The sequence below is a fragment of the Arachis stenosperma genome, chromosome 2 (assembly GCF_014773155.1).
Source record: "Arachis stenosperma cultivar V10309 chromosome 2, arast.V10309.gnm1.PFL2, whole genome shotgun sequence".
In the NCBI taxonomy this organism is placed as follows: Eukaryota; Viridiplantae; Streptophyta; class Magnoliopsida; order Fabales; family Fabaceae; genus Arachis; species Arachis stenosperma.
The window spans coordinates 568,428-588,830 of record NC_080378.1 but is presented as its reverse complement, the minus strand read 5'-3'; the positions used below and the strand labels follow the sequence as shown (position 1 = coordinate 588,830).

General features: G+C 35.9%; 3 protein-coding genes across 3 annotated transcripts; 1 reads left to right on the top strand and 2 right to left on the bottom strand.

The window, feature by feature from the left end:
• Window positions 1-1,370: 1,370 nt before the first annotated feature.
• LOC130961262 (mediator of RNA polymerase II transcription subunit 12) lies at window positions 1,371-12,691 on the top strand. The gene is made up of 13 exons (XM_057887030.1): window positions 1,371-1,554; window positions 2,858-3,053; window positions 3,776-3,835; window positions 4,081-4,186; window positions 4,321-4,389; window positions 4,557-4,610; window positions 4,750-4,857; window positions 5,207-5,356; window positions 5,445-5,789; window positions 5,882-8,214; window positions 8,331-10,904; window positions 11,301-11,607; window positions 11,751-12,691. The coding sequence occupies exons 2-13, from the start codon at window positions 2,926-2,928 to the stop codon at window positions 12,180-12,182; spliced, it is 6,666 nt and encodes a 2,221-aa protein (XP_057743013.1). The 5' UTR covers window positions 1,371-1,554; window positions 2,858-2,925; the 3' UTR covers window positions 12,183-12,691.
• Window positions 12,692-13,332: 641 nt separating this feature from the next.
• On the bottom strand, window positions 13,333-15,037 carry LOC130962087 (protein KTI12 homolog). The gene is made up of 2 exons (XM_057888182.1): window positions 14,808-15,037; window positions 13,333-14,533 (listed from the first exon to the last, which is right to left on the bottom strand). Exon 2 carries the CDS (start codon window positions 14,499-14,501, stop codon window positions 13,593-13,595), a length of 909 nt encoding a protein of 302 aa, XP_057744165.1. The 5' UTR covers window positions 14,502-14,533; window positions 14,808-15,037; the 3' UTR covers window positions 13,333-13,592.
• Window positions 15,038-15,346: 309 nt separating this feature from the next.
• Window positions 15,347-18,731, bottom strand: LOC130962086 (rop guanine nucleotide exchange factor 3). Its single transcript, XM_057888181.1, has 8 exons — window positions 18,660-18,731; window positions 18,023-18,425; window positions 17,471-17,587; window positions 17,225-17,379; window positions 16,951-17,025; window positions 16,553-16,852; window positions 15,889-16,233; window positions 15,347-15,585 (listed from the first exon to the last, which is right to left on the bottom strand). The coding sequence occupies exons 2-8, from the start codon at window positions 18,378-18,380 to the stop codon at window positions 15,463-15,465; spliced, it is 1,473 nt and encodes a 490-aa protein (XP_057744164.1). The 5' UTR covers window positions 18,381-18,425; window positions 18,660-18,731; the 3' UTR covers window positions 15,347-15,462.
• Between the last annotated feature and the right edge of the window lie 1,672 nt (window positions 18,732-20,403).

The following is a 20,403-nucleotide window of genomic DNA, read 5'->3' as shown; positions in this document are numbered from 1 at the left end:
AAACTAAAGCGTTCATGATGTGTAATTGACATGAGGATAACATTGAATCACTTTTACAAACGTTAGGGATACAAATATGACGATTTAAACGTTAGAGACACAAATAGAATTTACCCCAAACGTTGGGGACAAAAACGATACTTTACTCTTTAAAAAAAGAAAACTCGAAAAAATATTTTCTTTTAGAAATTCACCAAACAAGTCCTTATTCCTTAATATCCTTTGAACTCCACTCATGTTATTATGTTGCATTTTAGGATGTTCCCTTAAACTTAGCTTGCTAATCAAGATGATTACTAAAATTGGCTCCTATCCACTTCTCACAACTTGATAACAAAAACCACAAACAAAAAAAAACTTAACAAGAATGAGATGTTGCACTCAACCAAGTATGAAACATGCCTTGTTTTGGAAATCAAATGTTTCTTTCTTTCCCTTTAAATTGGAAGCTAAGGTTTCATTGAAAGGTAGATGCATGTCCAAATATTATATATGACCATATCTTATATTGATTCACAATAAGATTCACCACCATGTCAGGCCAACAAAAATTCTACTTTTAGGAAGAAAATAATAATAATAACATAAGAGTAACTCAAGTTTTTGCATCAACAATCAACATCCAATGCAGTTTATTTCATAAAAGTGACAATATTAACTTCGTCTTCAGAACCAACACTGACGGTTCTAGTGTTTCATATCTAATGGCATGCACTGAAAGCTTAATTGTCAATTGCCAATTATAGGGGGTTCAAATTATTCATTTAATCATTTTTTAACTAATCATTTGAACTTGTCATTTTTAAAAACAATAATTACCATAGTTAAACACATTATAAATTTGACAAATAATTAATAGTTATTATATAAGAAATATACTATTAACATAGTTATTGGTAAAAAAAATTTACTTTCAACTCTGGAGATCATACTTTTGTGAGCTTGTTAATGACTGTGTTTAGGATACTACTTAGTAAAATCATATTTTATTTATTTTTTATCATATGGAATTTTTAATAATAATAAAATAAAAAATATATTTTGAAAAAATAAATAGTCATTAAGACCATTATTTTTCCAGAGCTTAATACATGCTTTTGTTTGAATCAGACAAGTGAAGCTCACTGCCACTGTTAGTGCCTTGTACTAATAAATTGCTTATGCAGATTTATTTTACCATTTTACCCCTAATTAATTTTCCATTTAAAGCAAAGATAGATGTAATAAAATCAAGCAAAAGGGGCAAAATTGTACAAGATGCATAGATGGGAAAAAAGATGATGAAAATTAATAAATTAATAACAACAATACTAATATTATAATAATTTAATAATAATAATAATTATTATTGTAGATCCCTTCCTCTTCACCCCTTTATTCCTATCAGAGGAAGCAACAATAGCAGCGGCTCATCGTCATCATCATCACCCAAAAAAAAAAAAAATCTCGAGAGTCAAAGCTTCGAACCATTCTTCTTGTTTTTGTTTCTCTCTCATACTTTCTCTCTCTTCGGCGCTTTAATCATCCAGTTCGAAGATTTTCCCTTCTTCTCAGGTATGCCCTCAACTCTTTTTCCCCTTTTTCTGATTCTTCAAACCCCGTTTCCCAATTTTCCCAAAAATCCATGCTTTTCGGGATTCCCAATCGAAAACCCTAGCTCCCGGGACCCAATTTTCGACCCCGCAATTTGGTTCTTAAGTTTGAGGTGAAGAAAATAGAGAAAAATTAATTTTGAAAAAATCGAGATTTGGACCCCGCCCAAAACCCTAGCTTTAGATCTTGGTTAGTAGTTCAAATTTCGAAGCTTTTTGTTGCATTAGGTTTGATTCTAGGGTTTCTGAAATTAGATGTTCAGCTCCATGTAGAATTCAGCTTGGATTTGTGGTGAAGTTAGGATTTTTAGGTGATTGAGCTTGTGGGTTTTGTCCTTGCATTTGAAGGAGTTTCGGTGCCGCAGTAATATGAGCTAGATATTCGGAGCTAATGAGAAACTGAACTGTTAGGAAAAAAAAAAAACAATGTTTTCTGTTTTCTCTTTCTGCTTTGAGTTTTGAACTTATGGATCGGAACTGGTTTGGTTTGTTTGAATTGTTTGTGGAACTCTCTGTCTGTCTCTTTGTAATTTATTACCGAAGTCCTAAGATATGGTTTTGGAGTTTATAATCGTGGCTGCTCCAAAATGATTTGCCACGAAGTTCATATTGTAGTTTGAAGTGCTAGTAGTAGCACTTTATATAGATACAATTTTCCATTTCGTGTTTTCAGTGGAATTCTTTTCTAGAGAAGTTTTAATGGGAACTTTATGATTTAATTGTTAGACGCCACATCATTACATAACGGTATTTAAACTATATCAGAGATACCACTTTCTCATCACTATTTCAGGGTCTAACGGTTGTTATTCACTTATTTAATGATATCGTTGTTGGCATGTTGACATTTGAAATGGTGGAGAAAGTGCTTTGGAGGGATATATTTAAAGATTTCTAACTTGGCTGTGTGTGCATTTTCTTAGAAGGATTAAGGAATATAGGTATCTACATAATAAATAAAACTTTTCCTTCCTCCAGCAGCTGGAGTGAAAATTGGATTTGTTGTAGGAATTTATGATTGTGTGTTCTTTTATTTTTCTAGATTATGTTTTGTGTCTAGCATTTTGACTGCATTCTGCAGACTGGAGTTGATTTATATCCCATCCTTAGCAGCTGTAGGAACTCCACTAATCCTGAAAACTATGTGCCAATCCCTTTTTCAATTAAACATCTTGTTATCCGTCATTCTTCTTCTGACATGTTTTTCTTGTTTGCTTGATTGGCATTGATTGGAAATGACTTAGATGACATTTTTTTATATGCAGTTTAGCTAATTACAGCTACTTGTAGTGGTATGATGCTTGGGGCAGTATGCCGGTTATAGTTGGGGGAAATGCAAAGGTATCATGCTGGCAGCTGCACTAGTGCAGTTAATAACAGTGCAATAGGTGGGCCATCTGCTAGAGATGGTGGAAGATCTGATTCATCTACTTTGCCAGCTAACTTCCCTTTGAATTCAAGGTAAGAGAATTTTTCTCTCGACGTTGTTCCATTAATATCACATTGCAAGTTTGATGCTCTGCTTGGATGTTTTCTTTTATGTAGATGACAGGCTATAATAATGTGTATATCTGTGTTTGCATGTTTGCAGCAGTGATAGTATTAGTTCCAAACGAAGTTGATTTAATGATAACACAGTTCAAAACTTTGCAATAGATTATGTTTATTCTGTATAATGGTCAAACCTGCATCTTATTTTAAAAGTCAAATTTGTTGTCTTCTGAGTGAAATATTAATATACTTAATTTTATAGAAATAGTTAAATAATTATTTACCTGGAAATATTGACTTTAACTAAGGAAAAGAATTTTTAAGGTGTTTAAGCCAGATATCTTTTCTTTTTTAAATTTGATTTCTTTCTCTAATCTGCAAACCTTACAATTATTTATTTTTCAATTAGTTATCACATATTTAGTTATTGGTAAAAGCATTCTTGGTTATTGAATCTACATAAATTAGAATTTGAAATTACAAATTAGGATTGGCCATTTAATTTTATTATAAATTTCTAGAATACTTGGAATAGCAGCTCTTCTTCTATTGAGGGTGGTTTGATCTCTTTGTTCTCTTTTTTCTGTTGAGTTTTTTTTTTTTTTTTTTTTTTATCATGGTTTATAGTTTTTTTAATATAAATTACAATTCTGATGCTGTTAATCATTCTGAACCAACTGTTCTATTTGCAGGCGACAACCACAGTTAGCCCCATATAAGTTAAAGTGTGATAAAGAATCGTTGAATTCTAGGTACTTCATGAACCTAATAGCTCATTGCTTAAATATTGCTTACTTTGGGTTATAAATAATAGTGTCATACTGTGCTATACTGCTATTTTATGGGTTGAATTTACCTATTAATTGTTACATATAGAAATTTTGCATGTACAACATTTTCCAATTCTTTCTATATTGCTTTTGTTTATTTACCCAAAGCATTACCTGAAAGCTTTTTTTATTGTTGTGTAATTAAAATTAAATAATTTTCTTCTCAGGCTTGGACCGCCAGATTTTCACCCCCAAACGCCAAATTGCCCTGAGGAGACTCTAACAAGGGAATATCTTCTATCTGGATATAAAGAAACGGTTGAGGGACTTGAGGTGCATCATTATGTTCTGCTGTTTTGTTCATACCAAATTTGATTATGTTTTTATTTATTATTTTTCACTCATGGTCCCAGCTACCAGGAGTAGGATAAGTATACAATGTTCACTATTTTGTGTGTGTGCCTCAGGAAGCTAGAGAAATCTCACTATCCCAGGTTCAAACTTTTAACAAGACAGTTGTCTTTAATTGCAAGGAGGTGAATCCCTTTCCTCTAGTGTTCATTAGATATTCATTTCCACTCTGTTTATTTTGGTTTCTCTGAATTTACAGCACAACGTCCACTTTCTATTTTTTGTATTCATTCTTTCATTTGAAGCCTTTTTAGATTCAGGTTAACTCTTGTATCTTTCATCTTTTTTCCAGGCTATTAGAAAACATCTTAGGGCCATCAATGAATCTCGTGCTCAAAAGAGAAAGGTAACCTTAACTGTGTCTTTTTTGCATTTTATCCTTTCTAAACATTCTGCTTTTATGATAATTCCATTGTTGTCAGTTCTCTTGTTATTTTGGATTTCGTGCATGTATTTGATCCACATCATTGTGCTTACTTTGGCAGGCTGGACAAGTATATGGCGTGCCCCTCTCAGGATCACAACTTGCCAAGTCTGGTGTTTATCCTGAATTAAGGCCATGTGGTGAAGACTTCCGGAAGAAATGGATTGAGGTATACTTGGCTAGTGTCTAGCTCACGCTGCTTTCCTCTTTTTGCAAGTCTTGTAGTATGGTCCATCTATTTGTTCCTACTGAAATTGGTCTTAATTTTTTCAAAGAATGGTAATCCAGCTGGATGTAGGGTATGGAAATCATGGTGGAATCTGGATTGTATTTATTTACTGAAAGATACTTACAGGCCATAGCTATTAATGAATAGCAGAGATGTTGTTATGTAATTTCCTATTGCCAATTTCTTAGGATTTTTGTTGTCCAGCTGATGGGTTGATATGCCTCTAAAAATCTTTAAATATATTTACTATTGCTGGTACTTCAGTAACTCAATTAAAGTTTTGTTATAGGGATTATCTCAACCGCATAAGAGGTTACGCTCTTTGGCTGACCATGTTCCTCATGGTTATAAGAGAACATCCCTTTTAGAGGTTCTTATAAAGAATAATGTTCCATTGCTGAGGGCCACCTGGTTTATAAAGGTTACTTATCTCAATCAGGTAAGATTCTTCAATTTTGGTATATTTATCTATCTGATTTGCGGTTACCTTTTAATATTTGAAGGTACATTATGTTTGAACTTTGCAGGTTCGACCTGGTTCTGGTAGTATTTCTTCTGGGGCTGCTGACAAAATTCAGCTGGCTCGTTCTGAGGTTTGGACCAAAGATGTTATCAATTACTTGCAATCTCTTTTGGACGAGTTTTTCTCAAAAAATGCATCTCATTCTACTCATAATAAAGAGCGATCACCACAAATGTCTTATGCTGGATCACTACAGCACAAAAATGATCCGTTACTATCTATTTCTGATGGTGAAGAGCCATCCTTACATTTTAGATGGTGGTATATTGTTCGGCTACTTCAATGGCATAATTCTGAGGGGCTACTTCTTCCTTCTCTTGTCATTGATTGGGTTTTGAATCAAGTACAGGTGGTTTACATTTTCTATCTTCTATTTTAACAAATTCTATATATGCTGATTTTGGTTTCAGGTTTTAATTTTCTCATTTCTGTGCCTTCCAGGAAAAAGAACGGCTGGAGGTCTGGCAACTGTTATTGCCTATTATATATGGCTTTTTAGAAACTGTTGTTCTTTCTCAAACTTATGTGCGCACTCTGGCTGGAATAGCACTTCGTGTTATTCGTGATCCTGCTCCCGGTGGATCAGATCTAGTAGATAATTCTCGGCGGGCTTATACAACTTATGCTCTGATTGAGATGATACGGTATTTAGTACTTGCAGTGCCAGATACTTTCGTTGCATTGGATTGCTTTCCTTTGCCATCCTCGGTGGTTTCACATTCAATCAATGATGGGAGTTTTGCACTAAAACTAAATGAAGTTTCAGGGAAGGTAAAAAATAGTTCAGATGATTTCGGTCATATTATTTCATGCATTCAGAAACATGCCGAAGATCTTGCTAAGGCCGCAAGCCCAGGCTATGCAGGTCATTGTCTGGCCAAAGTTGCAAATGCCTTGGATAAATCTCTTGTGCTTGGTGATTTACGTGGAGCATATACATTTCTTTTTGAAGATCCCTGTGATGGAACTGTATCGGAAAGTTGGGTTGGTAGAGTTAGCCCGTGCTTACGGTTATCACTGAAGTGGTTTGGGACTGTAAGTACATCACTTGTTTATTCAGTGTTTTTCCTCTCTGAGTGGGCAACATGTGAATTCAGGGATTTTAGTGCTAGTCCTCCTTGTGACATCAAGTTCACTGGCAGAAGAGATCTATCCCAAGTACATATGGCAGTTAGACTTTTAAACATGAAGATGAAGGATATGAAGATTTCACCAAGACAAATGAATGGAAGCAGTCATAGAGTCAGTTATTTAGAGAAATGTTCAAATCAGAGGCATAATCAAGGTTATGTGGGAAATGTCTCCAAAGTAAAATCTAGTTCAAAAAGTAACAGTTTTTCAGTTATGTTTGAAAGCCCTGGTCCACTCCATGATATTATAGTTTGTTGGATTGATCAGCATGTAGTGCACAAAGGAGAAGGGCTTAAACGGCTTCATCTATTTATGGTGGAACTCATACGTGCGGGCATACTTAACCCATTGGCGTATGTACGTCAGCTGATAGTAAGTGGCATAATGGATTTGAATGCAAATTTGGCTGACCTGGAGCGACGAAAGAGACACTATTGCATCTTAAAGCAACTTCCTGGGCATTTTATTCGTGATGCTTTGCAGGATTCGGGGATTGTTGAAGGGCCGCAGCTTGATGAGGCCTTGCAAACTTACTTGAATGAACGCCGCCTCATACTTCGTGTTCCTTCAAGTGGGAAGCAAGATGATGCTAGCAGTGCCAATATATCTGCCATCAAGCGGAAAGGACATCCAGCTTCTGTAAAGAGTGGGGCTTCTACTGTTACAACGTCAACTGATCCATCTAAAACTACTCTTTCTAAATCCGCATCTTCTAAAAATGCAAAAGATGGTGTTAGCATTGACGAACTGAAAGGAGCCATTATGGCCTTGTTACAGCTACCAAGTAGTATTGCTAATTTGAACACTACAGCAAGTGATGAATCCGAAGGCAGTGTTAGAAGACCTATCTTGCCTAACAGCAAGATTGATCAAGTGGAGGCTACACCTGGGTGTGAAGAATGTAGAAAAGCAAAGAGACAAAAGTTGAGCGATGAAAGAAGCTCATTTGCTCTAGTTCTTTCTGATGATGACGATACATGGTGGGTGAAGAAGGGGTTGAAATCCTCAGAGCCTCCCAAAGTTGATCAACCTCCAAAGTCAACCAAACAGGTTACAAAGAGTCGTCAGAAGAATGTGCGAAAGACGCAGAGTCTTGCTCAACTGGCTGCTTCAAGAATCGAGGGTAGCCAGGGGGCATCAACTAGTCATGTTTGTGATAATAAGGTAAGCTGCCCTCACCATAGAACAGGTACGGATGGAGATAATATGAGACCGGCTGATAGCATCCGAACAAGCCAGTGTGGGGATATTGTTTCCGTTGGCAAATCACTAAAGCAGCTACGCTTTGTTGAGAAAAGGGCAGTAGCATTTTGGTTAATTATGGTTGTTAGGCAGTCGGTTGAAGAGACCGAAAAGAATGTTGGCAAAGTTGGTCAGTTTGGCAGGCCCTTTCCTACAGCTGATGATAGAAGCTCAATACGGTGGAAACTTGGTGAGGATGAACTTTCTGCAATGCTTTATTTGATGGATAACTCTGATGATTTGGTAGCAACTGTGAAGTTCCTCCTCTGGTTGCTGCCAAAGGTTCCCAATAGCTCAAATTCTACAATTCATAGTGGAAGAAATGTTATGATGCTGCCAAGGAATGTGGAAAACCAAGTTTGTGATGTGGGAGAGGCTTTTCTGATATCATCACTGAGAAGGTGCTGAAAATATCTGATTTTGATCTTTATGCTTCTGGTTGACAGTTTCTTTCCAATTTTTTATTTCTTAGTTTTATAAAAATTAACTTTCTTTTTCCACATTGCTTGCTATACAGGTACGAGAACATTCTTGTTGCAGCAGACCTTATTCCCGACACACTGACATCTGCAATGCATCGTGCTGCTGCTATTATAGCATCTAATGGAAGGATTTCAGGTTCAGGAGTCTTGGCATTTGCTCGGTATTTATTGAAGAAATACAGCAGTGTGGCTAGTGTTATCGAATGGGATAAAACTTTTAAGACTACTTGTGATGCAAGACTTTCCTCTGAACTTGAACGGTCAGTGGATGGGGAGTTAGGGTTAGTTCCATCTGGAGTTGAGGACCCTGATGACTTTTTCCGTCAGAAGATAAGTGGTGGTCGGTTACCTTCGAGAGTAGGCTCAGGCATGAGGGACATAGTGCAGCGTAGTGTTGAAGAAGCATTTCACTATCTCTTTGGAAAAGATAGGAAGGCCTTTGCTTCTGGTACACCAAAAGGTCCTGCTTTAGAAAAATGGGATAATGGATATCAAATCGCTCAGCAAATAGTCATGGGCCTCATTGACTGCATTAGGCAGACGCCAGGTGCTGCACAAGAAGGTGATCCATCGTTAGTCTCTTCTGCCATTTCTGCCATTGTTGGCAGTGTTGGTCCAACATTAGCAAAGATGCCTGATTTTTCACCTGGCAATAATCATTCGAATACAACGTTGGCAACAAGTTCTTTGAACTATGCCAAATGTATACTCCGAATGCATATAACCTGTCTGTGCCTGCTTAAGGAAGTCTTGGGAGAACGCCACAGTCGTGTATTTGAGATTGCTCTTGCTACGGAAGCGTCTAATGCTCTTGCTGGCGTTTTTGCTCCTAGTAAAGCATCTCGAGCTCAGTTTCAAATCTCCCCCGATTCCCATGATACTGGCAGCACTACTCCAAACGATGTGGGAAGCAACTCCAATAAAGTTATGGTTTCAAGACCAACAAAAATTGCTGCTGCTGTTTCTGCACTTGTTGTCGGTGCCATTATACATGGTGTTACCAGCTTGGAGAGAATGGTATCTATCCTCAGATTAAAGGAGGGATTGGATGTTGTACAATTTGCAAGAAGTACGAGGTCCAATTCAAATGGAAATGCGCGGTCTGTTGGGTCTTTTAAGGCAGATAGTTCAATTGAGGTTCATGTCCACTGGTTTAGATTGCTTGTTGGAAACTGCAGAACCATGTGTGAAGGATTAGTGGTGGAACTCCTCGGGGAACCATCTATTATAGCACTTTCAAGGATGCAGCGCATGCTGCCTGTAAGTTTGGTCTTTCCGCCTGCCTATTCAATATTCGCCTTTGTCAAGTGGCGACCATTTATTTTGAGTGCTAATGTTGCAACCCGTGAAGACATTAATCAACTTTATCAGTCTCTAACAGTTGCCATAACTGATGCAATAAAGCATTTGCCTTTCCGAGATGTATGCTTTAGAGACTGTCAAGGTCTTTATGACCTTATGGCTGTGGATGCAAGCGATGCTGAATTTGCAAACTTGCTAGAGGTGAATGGCTCCGATATGCATTTAAAATCCAGGGCATTTGCTCCTCTTCGTTCTAGGATTTTTCTGAATGCCATGATTGACTGTAAGCTGCCCCAAAATTTGTATACAAAGGATGAAGGGAGCCGGATTTCTGATGAATCTAAGCTTCAAGATAAGCTTGTTCATGTTTTGGATACCTTGCAACCTGCCAAATTTCACTGGCAGTGGGTTGCGCTCAGGTTGCTTTTGAATGAACAAGCCCTTATCGAAAAACTGGAGGCACATGACGGGTCCATAGCTGATGCTATACAGATGACCTCGCCTAGCGCTGAGAAAGCTGCTGCTGCTGCTGCTGCTTCCGAGAATGAAAACAATTTTATTGAAATACTTCTCACAAGATTGCTGGTTAGACCTGATGCTGCTCCCCTTTTCTCGGAGTTGGTTCATCTTTTTGGTAGGTCCCTAGAGGATTCGATGTTGTTGCAAGCTAAATGGTTCCTTGGAGGCCAGGATGTACTATTTGGTAGGAAGACCATTAGACAAAGGCTGCAAAATATTGCCGAGGGTAAAGGGCTTTCTGTTAAGGCTCAATTTTGGGAGCCATGGGGTTGGTGTAGTTCGTCTACAGATCCAGTGACTGTCAAGGGGGATAAGAAGTTTGATACCACAGGTCTTGAAGAAGGAGAAGTTGTTGAAGACGGCATGGATTCGAAAAAAGGCCTAAAAGGGTCCTCTCAAGCATCTGATTGTGAAGGCACTGGTGGGGACCAGCAGCATGTGACTGAGAAGGCTCTTATTGAGTTAATTCTTCCTTGTATAGATCAAGGCTCCGACGAATCCTGCAATTCCTTTGCAAGTGATTTGATTAAACAGTTAAATAATATAGAGCAACAAATAGCTGCTGTTACACGCGGGGTAAGCAAGCCAGTGGGAAGTACTTCCCCTGGAATAGAAGGTCAGACAAACAAAGTAAGCCGCAAAGCTATGAAAGGTGGTAGCCCTGGATTAGCTAGACGACAGGTAGTTGTAACAGATTCTTCTCCTCCGTCTGCTTCGGCTCTACGAGCTTCTATGTCATTGCGTCTGCAGCTGCTCTTGAGATTTCTTCCTATCCTTTGCACTGACAGGTAGTTAAGAGTATATTTTGTTGTGTTTAGAGTTGTTTATCTTGACTTGAATGAATGGTATATTTCTTGATTACCTATTTAGTAGTGTTACCTACTTGGGGGGAAGACTAGCCATTCATGTTCTCGACTGGGAGAAACGGAGAAAATGGCATTGAGATCCTTTTTTAAGTTATCTACTATTCATGTGCCCAAGAGACTGCCATTCATGGATTTAGTTGTCTATATTTAATAATTGAATTACAGTGCTACAAATGAGTCGAATAAATCAATTTGTAAATTGAAACTAAGGATATATATGCTGCTAGAAATTTGCTTTAATTGTTGAGGATGATAGTTGGAACTTCTAATACTCAATGATAGAGGCAATTGAGGAGTTTCACATGTTTAATATTGCAGGGAGCCATCTGTGCGGAACATGAGACATTCACTTGCTTCCGTAATCCTTCGTCTGCTTGGTAGCCGGCTTGTCCATGAAGAAAGTTCGCTGCTGAAGAGGGAGGTGGATTCATCTACTGAAGCAGCTGCTGGCGCAACTCTAGACTCTTCTGCTGAGGGTTTATTTGATCGTTTGTTGTTGGTTTTGCATGGATTGTTGAGTACTCATCCTCCGAGTTGGCTTCGGCTTAAACCTGGTTTGAAGACAATCAATGAACCTACGAGAGATTTTTCTGGAGTTGACCGAGACTTATTGGAGACTTTGCAGGTTTGGCCTTTCAACCTATGGATGTTGTATAGCTTTTGGTTTTGGTGACTCCAGTATTACACTGCTTTTGTCTTCTTGAATAATCATTTTTGTGTTGATGACATCATTGAATGTTGTCTAATGTTTTATATTGTCTAATACAGAATGACTTGGACCGCATGCAAGTGCCTGACACCATCCGGTGGCATATCCAGGCAGCGATGCCTGTATTCTTCCCCTCTCTGCGATGCTCTTTCTCGTGCCAGCCACCCCCTATTCCACCATCTGCTCTTGCTTGCCTGCAACCCAGCTTTATGAATCCTTCAACTGCCCCACAGAGGAATCCGGTTCCGTTATCAAGGATTGCAACTAATGCATCAGGGAAGTCAAAACAACAGCAAGATAATAATGATTTGGAAGTTGATCCTTGGACACTTCTAGAAGATGGTGCCGGATCTTGCCCTTCTGCAAGTAATACTGTGAGCATAGGAACCGGTGACCCTGCCAATATTAAAGCTGCCAGCTGGCTTAAAGGGGCTGTAAGGGTGAGACGGACAGATCTTACATACGTTGGTCCCGTTGATGATGACAGTTGATTAACAGGATTTTTATCATCAGTTCAAAGTGTATGATGGAGCCCCTCGTGACAGCGGGTTCTCGGTTGTCGAGAATCATCGCATGAATGGCATAAAGATGCTGTTTTTGTTCTTGCCGTTGGATTGAAAGGAGGCTGATGAGGGGCATTGTTTTTTTGAAGAAAATGGGTTGTAGGGATTTTTCCCTAATTAGCTTGGTTGACTGCTAACCCTGTTGATCACCAATCACCCCATCTTGGATTGTGCACTTCCCTGGCACAGTTCTTAGGTTTGTTGTATATATAGGGATATGATTATTTCAAATTTACCAATTGATCCGAGTAATATATCTCAAAAAATGTGATCTGTTTCATGCTCATTTTTATGCTCTAGTGTACTCGTGAGTGTGTGTTCACAATGTCTATAATCTTTTGGAGGAGCACTAGCACACACAAAGGGCACTCAATCTGTCAACCATTGTTTGTACTTTGATACTATATATTATGTTCAGATCACCATAGTTAACTGCTTGTTCCTTGAGCATTAGCATTAACTTTTTCATTAAATTTAATTCTCTTATTGTAATTTTGATACTATATCACGAGAAAGCATGTATTCACTTGTAACAAGAAGATACAATCACATTTATTTTGGGGTAAAATTTGATTGAGGTGGATTAGACGAGTTAATGATGATGATTGATATTATATAAAATATAAGGTAAAGACGTTTCGACTTTCGACTTTAAGTACAAAAGATAAAAAGCATAGTTCATTAGTCTACATAAATAAGTTCGGGTGTTTGAATTTTAACTTGAGCATGTAATAATTTATCATTCAGTTAACGGTAAAATTTTAAATGGAATTTAGTTCTTAGTTTATTGAGATGTAAAATTTTAAATGGAATTTAGATTAGTGATGAATTAATTCTTAGTTTATTGAAATACAAAAAAAAAATGAAAAACTTAATAGAAAAATACAATTGAGAGAAGAAAATTAAAGACAATATTATTCGAAAATTCTACTCTTAAAAGTAGTATTTATTTTTAGAAATTGAAATTGAAACTTAGTATTGTATTTAGTGATCAGAAGGATATAGAAAACTAACATTTTTTGAAACTAACATTTCTAAGAATAGAGGCAGAAACTTTAACATTTCTTTCCGAAATTATCATCATTTAACTTTTCAAATTCTAAACCCTCAATCTCCATATTTGTTTTAAACTAAACATGATACTGAGATAGACATAATTTAGTCTAATATATTTTACATCAAACATAACAGAGAAACTTAATTTAGTTTCTATCTTTTAGTTGATCTCCATCTCCCTTCCAAATAAACATATAAAATAGCTCAGAATCTAATAGTACAAAAATATTGCAGCTGTTTTTATCTCAATCAATCTATGAAGTTTGATCCCAAACTGTTTCCTTAAGAAGTTCCTAATTCCCTATTCAAATAGTCAATAAACATTCTCTTTGCGCTGTCTGCGTCCGAAGGAGGTGGTGGCCCGCTTAAACTTGTTTGCCCCGTCAGTTTGATGAAGGTTCGCCGCATCCTGCGAAGCTCCGGCAGCCCAACTGGCCTTGAAATATTGATAATAGGCAAGTCTTTCCCCACAGAAATACCAACAAGAGGTCCACCAAGAGATTGTGATTGCGCCTCAGCTATAGTGTTTGTCACCTCCTGTGTTGCCTTGTCCAACTCATACAGAGAATTCGCATCCGAAAAACGACTTGTCTGAGTCGCAATAGTAGGCTGCAATATCTTGACATCCCTGGTTTTGGAATCCACCTTCTTGGTCAAGTATGAAACAGCATCCAGAATGGCAGCAGAAGACTTGTCTATTCCATCTCTGTGAGGCCATAGCTCAAACAACGGCGCATCCCACCGGTTTCTGCTATCAGGTCTCTCAAACCTCCTCACCAAATCATCAAAGATAGTATCATTGTAATTCGCTTCGCCTTTCGCCCTGCGCTCCTCGTTCCACTTCCTACAATTGTTTTCCTCCACATCACAGTAAACAACACAGTATCTAATCCCAGCTGCTCGAGCCAAACACCATAACTCGTATCGATAACCCTTGATGCTATTCAAAGAGTCCACTATAATGATATTGTCTTTGGCCACAGATCTATCCACTTCGGAGCGAAGCACTCCTCTCAGATTCTTCTCAGAAGGCATATTTGCATAGCTCTCATTGCGATCTAGATGAAAGGAAGCTTCATCAATGATCCTCACTTGGTACTTCACTTCGGATTCTTTGAGAGATTCAGCTAGACAGAGTGCTGCTTTGGATTTGCCACTGCATGGTTGCCCGCAGATCACAACCAATGCCATTCCGGTCAGAAATTACCTCTCTCTTCAATGATCTGCAGCATAATAACAATCGATCCAGTTTAATTTTGATTCTCTTAACAGTTTCAATGAAATTATTTCCCTTCCTATCAATTTCTCCACTAGAATACATGCATACAAATTAAATTCCGAGGATTAATGGACAGCGTTATTTGCAAATCAAGTGTAACAATCCAAAATAATTATCGAAGAAGAGACAATAGCATCATCTGAAAAGAACAAAATGAGAATTGAAGGATAAAATATATGATTCGCATTCAGCAAACAATAACAAGAACAAGAACTAACCGCAGGGGCGAAACGTGAAGACAGAGGCGGTGTATCGAAGGAGCGATGCGAGATATTTGATTTGATTTAGAAGAAAAGAGATGAAAGAGATTAAGAATCAGAAAAAAGAAAGAGAAAGAGAAAGTGAAACCCTAGAGACTCAGATTCGCGGGTTAAACTATTCAGTATTCGCAGCTCAGCAATACTCCTCTTGCTCCCGAAAATATTTTCGTTTGAATTTTATATGCACTTATAATCTTCTATCACACTTTAAGAATATAACTGAATATTGAAATTAATAATAATAAACTTTTGAAATTTAAAGGATTTCTATTATATTTTATTTTATCACGTAATTCTAACCAATTTTATATGGTGAACAAGCAATTTTTTTTTTTTTTTACTTAGCTTGTCCATTTGAATATTCTCCATTTTTATGCTTATTTTGACCATTTTATCCAACAATAATTTTCAAATGATGATAGTAGTTTGTTACTTGTTACCTTTGGAACTGAATATGAAAATAGTAACCTGATGTGATGTTAAAGAACTAATTTTCATACAGGTACACTTGATTACCATTGTATAATACAATCATCTGCTACCTAAGTTTTAAAGACTATAGTTTACAGAAGAGAAAAAACAAAAGTACATGATTGGAAGAACATCTTGGTTTCTATACATGTTGGTTTCTCATTGACTTATCTGCACAATGAACATCTTCAATCCAAGCAACAATGTTGAATGCTAAGCCTTCTAAAACTCTTGAGTAGCTTTCTAGTATTGCTTTTCCTACATCCTGCACAACATCACTTTCATTAGCCTAGTAGGTGTTTGTCAAATTGTCTAGTTCAGTTTCATCTTGTTCCTTTTTTACGATTCTACCTTTTTTTCAGGGTACATTGAAAAATCAATATATCTTGACAATTAGTTGCTAGATACATCCATCTTTCAATGATGTTCAAATTGACAAATATTTTAATTCGAAGAAAGTATATACCATGACTCACAATACCAGAATGAAGGCAATGGTGAGTTGAAGTAGCAACCAACCACTTTTTGATGCATATTATATTATGAATTTGAACATAGTTAAACTCACCTGATTGTATTGAATTTTGCATGTGTCCAAGGAAGTCTGTGAAAGTTCAGGATATCTTTGCTTCAAGCAGAACAACAAAGTCTCAGCTTTCTCAGCTAACAAAAAGTTCTTGTCTTTGCGGTCGGTTTCGGCCATGAGATCCTTCACTTTGTTCCATGATGATTTTGAGTTGCTTAAACAAGCCTTTCGCCGCCATGTGTACATCGAAGATTCAACCCTATCTGCCAGCTCAAGTGCTTCATGTTCAGAGCTTATTTTAAGGCAATCAAGAAGGTGATCAGGTGAGAATTTGTCTGCAGAAGACATATAGCGGTAAACTGTGTCCCCTAGGCATGCTCTTCCACTCTGAACAAATTGATGATAAAAAAGTCAAATAAAATGAAATGGAAATGCATTCTCATGCACTCAATGTGTATAGAAGATTTTGTTGGTTTATTTTTGCTAGTGTCATGCATTTGTAATAGATGTAAGCCTTTATGCCAAATGTAGTTCTAAGTAACTTTCAAAGAAAGCCAAAAGATAATTGACATGAAAATTTAACTGTTAGTCCTTGGTAGTGTCTTCCTCTATTTTTCTACTATTAAACAAACAAAGTTGCATTATTGCCATCAGGATCAAATTTAGCGAACTCTCAATAAATTATATGTGAACAATGAGGACTAACCTTGGGAAGATTTGCCATGTATGTCTCAGGGATAACCATCTCTGCTAGAACACTGCTATTTATTGCCATGGCTGCTTTATGAATTTGATTTGCACAATCTCTTTTCTCAATCAAGTGCTTCCTTGACTTATCAGAGAGGCCACCAGGGTGAACACAGGGAACTGGCAACCACCATTTCTCGTCTTTCCTCTGAACAACCACCCTTCGAAACGATCCGGCACGCGACCGAGATGAATTCCCCGACATACTCCCTTGTTCCGCATACCAAAATTCAGTATCCTTGAAACTATCCAATATTTCCTGTCAAAATATAAAAAATATTGTTCATAACCTTAAAATGTTGGGACGAAAACATTGTTGTCAAACACAAGAAGCAAATTCAAGGTGTATTTTCTTACCATAAGCAATGTGTCAAGTTTCTGCAAAGCTGGAAGATTGATATAAATATCTGATCTTGGTCTGCTTGTCATCATCTGGGACACATAACCAGATGTAAAAAACATTGTTCATATCCTTGAATTGCAAACTTTGTAGGTATAGATGGTAAAGTGCACATAAAAGGTTCATTATGATAAAGGATTAACTTTAGTTTCAACTAATTTAGCAGATGTCAGATACTAACGGTTGGTTGAGACAAGAGAAAAAAGAAATGAAAATATAACTATAGTTCACCTCTACAATTGTGCCATCATCTAAGCATTGTGCAGTTGGAGCAAATTCAACTATGTAATCACAGAGAGATAGAAGACAATTCATTTCTCTTTTCCACATGGCCTTCTTCTCAGCCTTCAGAGGCTCCAACTTCAGGTTTTGTCCAAAAACAGTTGCTGCAGAATTTTCCCAACCAAAAACATGTTTAGTGGAAGAAAAACAATAACATTTACCAAAGATATTGCCTCTATTAAAGATATTTATTACCATAAAGGTTAGTAATGGAGTTTGAGATTGTAACTGCAGTGCATACACCTTTTCCACCACCAGACATGTCTTCCCCCAATAGAAGCTTTGCAAATCTTTCCTTCATCATTTCAAGCTCTGCAAGTGACCACACAATTGAGCTAATTTCTACAAAACTAAACTTCTTCATAGATAAATATATTTTAGTTTATGAAATTATACCAAAATTTTGTTTTAGTCCATGAAAAGGTGTAGTTTGTTTTAGGTCCCCAATTTTAGAAAAATGTGCATACCTGGTCTTAGTCCCTGAATTATGCTGTGATAGGGACAAAAATAAGAAATACAAGTTTTTGAGGTTTCTTTTTAAGGATCATTTATGATCATTTTATGCAAATCTTTCCTTCATTATCATTTCAAGCCTCTGCAAATATAACAAATTTATGAAAAATGTGTGTAGTTAATCTTAGTCCCTAAATAATACCTGTGACAAGGACCATAATAATGAAATTTAGACTAAAACCAACCAAAAATATTTTTTTTATAGAAGTTTAACAAAAAGCTGTGTAAACCAACCTGACTCCAATAGATCAAGATCATCAGATTTACTATCTAGTGAATGCATCCTCTTCTTCATTCCTCCAAGACTTGAAAGAGCAGCTCCATGATGATGACTAGGCTCGGTTTTCATGGTGGCGGCGGCAATCCACCGAGAAGGCGGCGAAGGTTGAAGATCACTACTAGCAAAACTATGATTGTCATCAACAGGCTCTAATGATGACAAGTTTGAGGCCTCTGAGTTACTCCTACAATATGCAAATGAATCACCACTGAATGGAGAGTATTCAGTACTTTGATCATTTTGATCCATAGAAGAAGTTGATGGCTGATACCCCAAATCAGAACTTTCATCAAAACTTGATGAATTTTCCATATCTTAGCTCAAAAACTTAATCTATGCTCAATTTTTCTCAATACCCTGCAAATACATAATCATGAAAGTTGAGTCATATTTTGAGTTAGTAAGGTGACATACTATGATATAAAAGCTTAGCATAAAAAATTTACATTGCAATCAAAGCTATATAAACAAAACAAAACAAAAAAGGAAAAAAGGTGCTATATTAAAAGAAAAAGGTGACAACATGTATGTTCATGACTTGTTTATACAAAAAAGCAAAAGCTAACAAAGAATGTTCCTGCTATAAGAGACCTAAAAATAATTCAGCTGTAGAATGCAGTAAAGTGTATGTGAATAAAGCATTGTCTGGTTTGAGAACTTTGTGAGAATGAACATTGATTAAAAACAAAAGAGTTAAAAAAAATAAATATTTAAAACTTCAAGACCAATAATAATTAAACCGTTGGAACAAAAGCATTAAAAATAATTAAAAAGCAACGGTCCCCAACATTCTTTTTCATGTTACCTTTTTTTTTTCAATTTATTTGTGCTTGGTTTTGAATTTGAAACTGTAGCTTAGATAAACATCATTTGAAACAGTTCCCTCCTCAGTGATTGTGCCTTTATTTATCCAGAAGAAGAAAGCAAGCTTTGTTTCAAGGACTCAGAAGCTAAGAAACAAAAGAAAGAAGAAAAAGCTAGTAGCAGATATGTCCAAAATCATTGTATAGGAGCAGAATAAGACATAAAATGTGATTATATATATGATTAGACATAACACTAAATAGTATTCTAATCTTGTTTGCATTGGTTACAAGTACTCATTATTATAACGTGTAAAACAGAACATATATTTAAGAGTTATATTTTTATGGGCTTATACAAAATTATCATATTTTATTTTTTGGTAATAATAATAGTAACAAGAATAATGAATTTTTAATTACATTTTATTATCCAAGACTAGCTGTAATTTTTTTTAGTTGTCATGGTATTCTCTAGTCCGACAGGTTAATGACTAATTTGTAGTGAATGTGAACTCTATTTAACGATTTGTCGTTAGCCAATAGGTTATTATATGCACAAGACAGGATTCGAATATCTGACACTTATTTAAAAAGATGAGTCACGAGTGAATTGATCACTCGATCAACCAAAATTGGTTAGATTAGCTGTAAATTGATTGCATTATTTTGTACTTTGGCCTGAATCACTAATTGTTTAGGTAGTTGATAATATTAAATGTTTTTTGTCGGTTTTTCTTAACTCTTATTTTATTATTTCTCTTTTAAGTTTTAACTTGTGTGAAATTTACCATGCAAGATTCTCTTCATTTCCCAGGCCATGAAACACTATTATAAATTTATAATACGCCGGTTTTTCAGATAGGATAAAGATGAATTAACAAGAATTTATGGTCAACAAAACAGGTTGATGAGTTATGGGTGAAGATTGAAATGGCTGCATGTGAACCATATGAACTAGAAATCAAGATGCTCAATTTACACATATCAATGATTCTCTAATATTTTAATAGCTTTCAATACTCATTTATTTCCCCTAGTACATACATAGTACATTCATCTTAATATAAAAATCCTCATTAACAAGAAAAAATAACCTTTATACATATTATTTTATTTTTTTAACAAAATAATCAATTAATAATTAGAATAATTAAAGTAGAATAACAAATATATTATAATTAAATAATCAAATGTTTTTACTAAAATAATCAAATTCTTTTTATGATCACTAAATATATTCCTATAATAATTGATTAGTAGCTGACATTTTGCATGTATATAGTATATAGTTGTATTCAATATTAGTATGCAACTTTTTCTAATAGTTGCATTTAAGTTAGCTAATTAGTTATGTTATATATATATATATATATATATATATATATATATATATATATATACTAAAAATTAATTATCATACATACTGATGAATATATGTTAAAATATTAAATATACATTAAAAACTTATAAATAATATATGTAAATAAATATAAATATATGTGATTAATTTGATATTATATATAAATAAA

Bases quoted from the DNA above. Each gene is read 5' to 3' on its own strand.
- LOC130961262 (XM_057887030.1), top strand. From the start codon at position 2,926: ATGCAAAGGTATCATGCTGGCAGCTGCACTAGTGCAGTTAATAACAGT. The intron at 4,187-4,320 runs GTGCATCATTAT...TGTGTGCCTCAG, and splicing joins AAACGGTTGAGGGACTTGAG to GAAGCTAGAGAAATCTCACT. The intron at 4,390-4,556 runs GTGAATCCCTTT...TCTTTTTTCCAG, and splicing joins TTGTCTTTAATTGCAAGGAG to GCTATTAGAAAACATCTTAG.
- LOC130962087 (XM_057888182.1), bottom strand. From the start codon at position 14,501: ATGGCATTGGTTGTGATCTGCGGGCAACCATGCAGTGGCAAATCCAAA.
- LOC130962086 (XM_057888181.1), bottom strand. From the start codon at position 18,380: ATGGAAAATTCATCAAGTTTTGATGAAAGTTCTGATTTGGGGTATCAG. The intron at 17,026-17,224 runs GTGAACTATAGT...TATGTGTCCCAG, and splicing joins ATGATGGCACAATTGTAGAG to ATGATGACAAGCAGACCAAG. The intron at 16,234-16,552 runs GTTAGTCCTCAT...CAATTTGTTCAG, and splicing joins ACATGGCAAATCTTCCCAAG to AGTGGAAGAGCATGCCTAGG.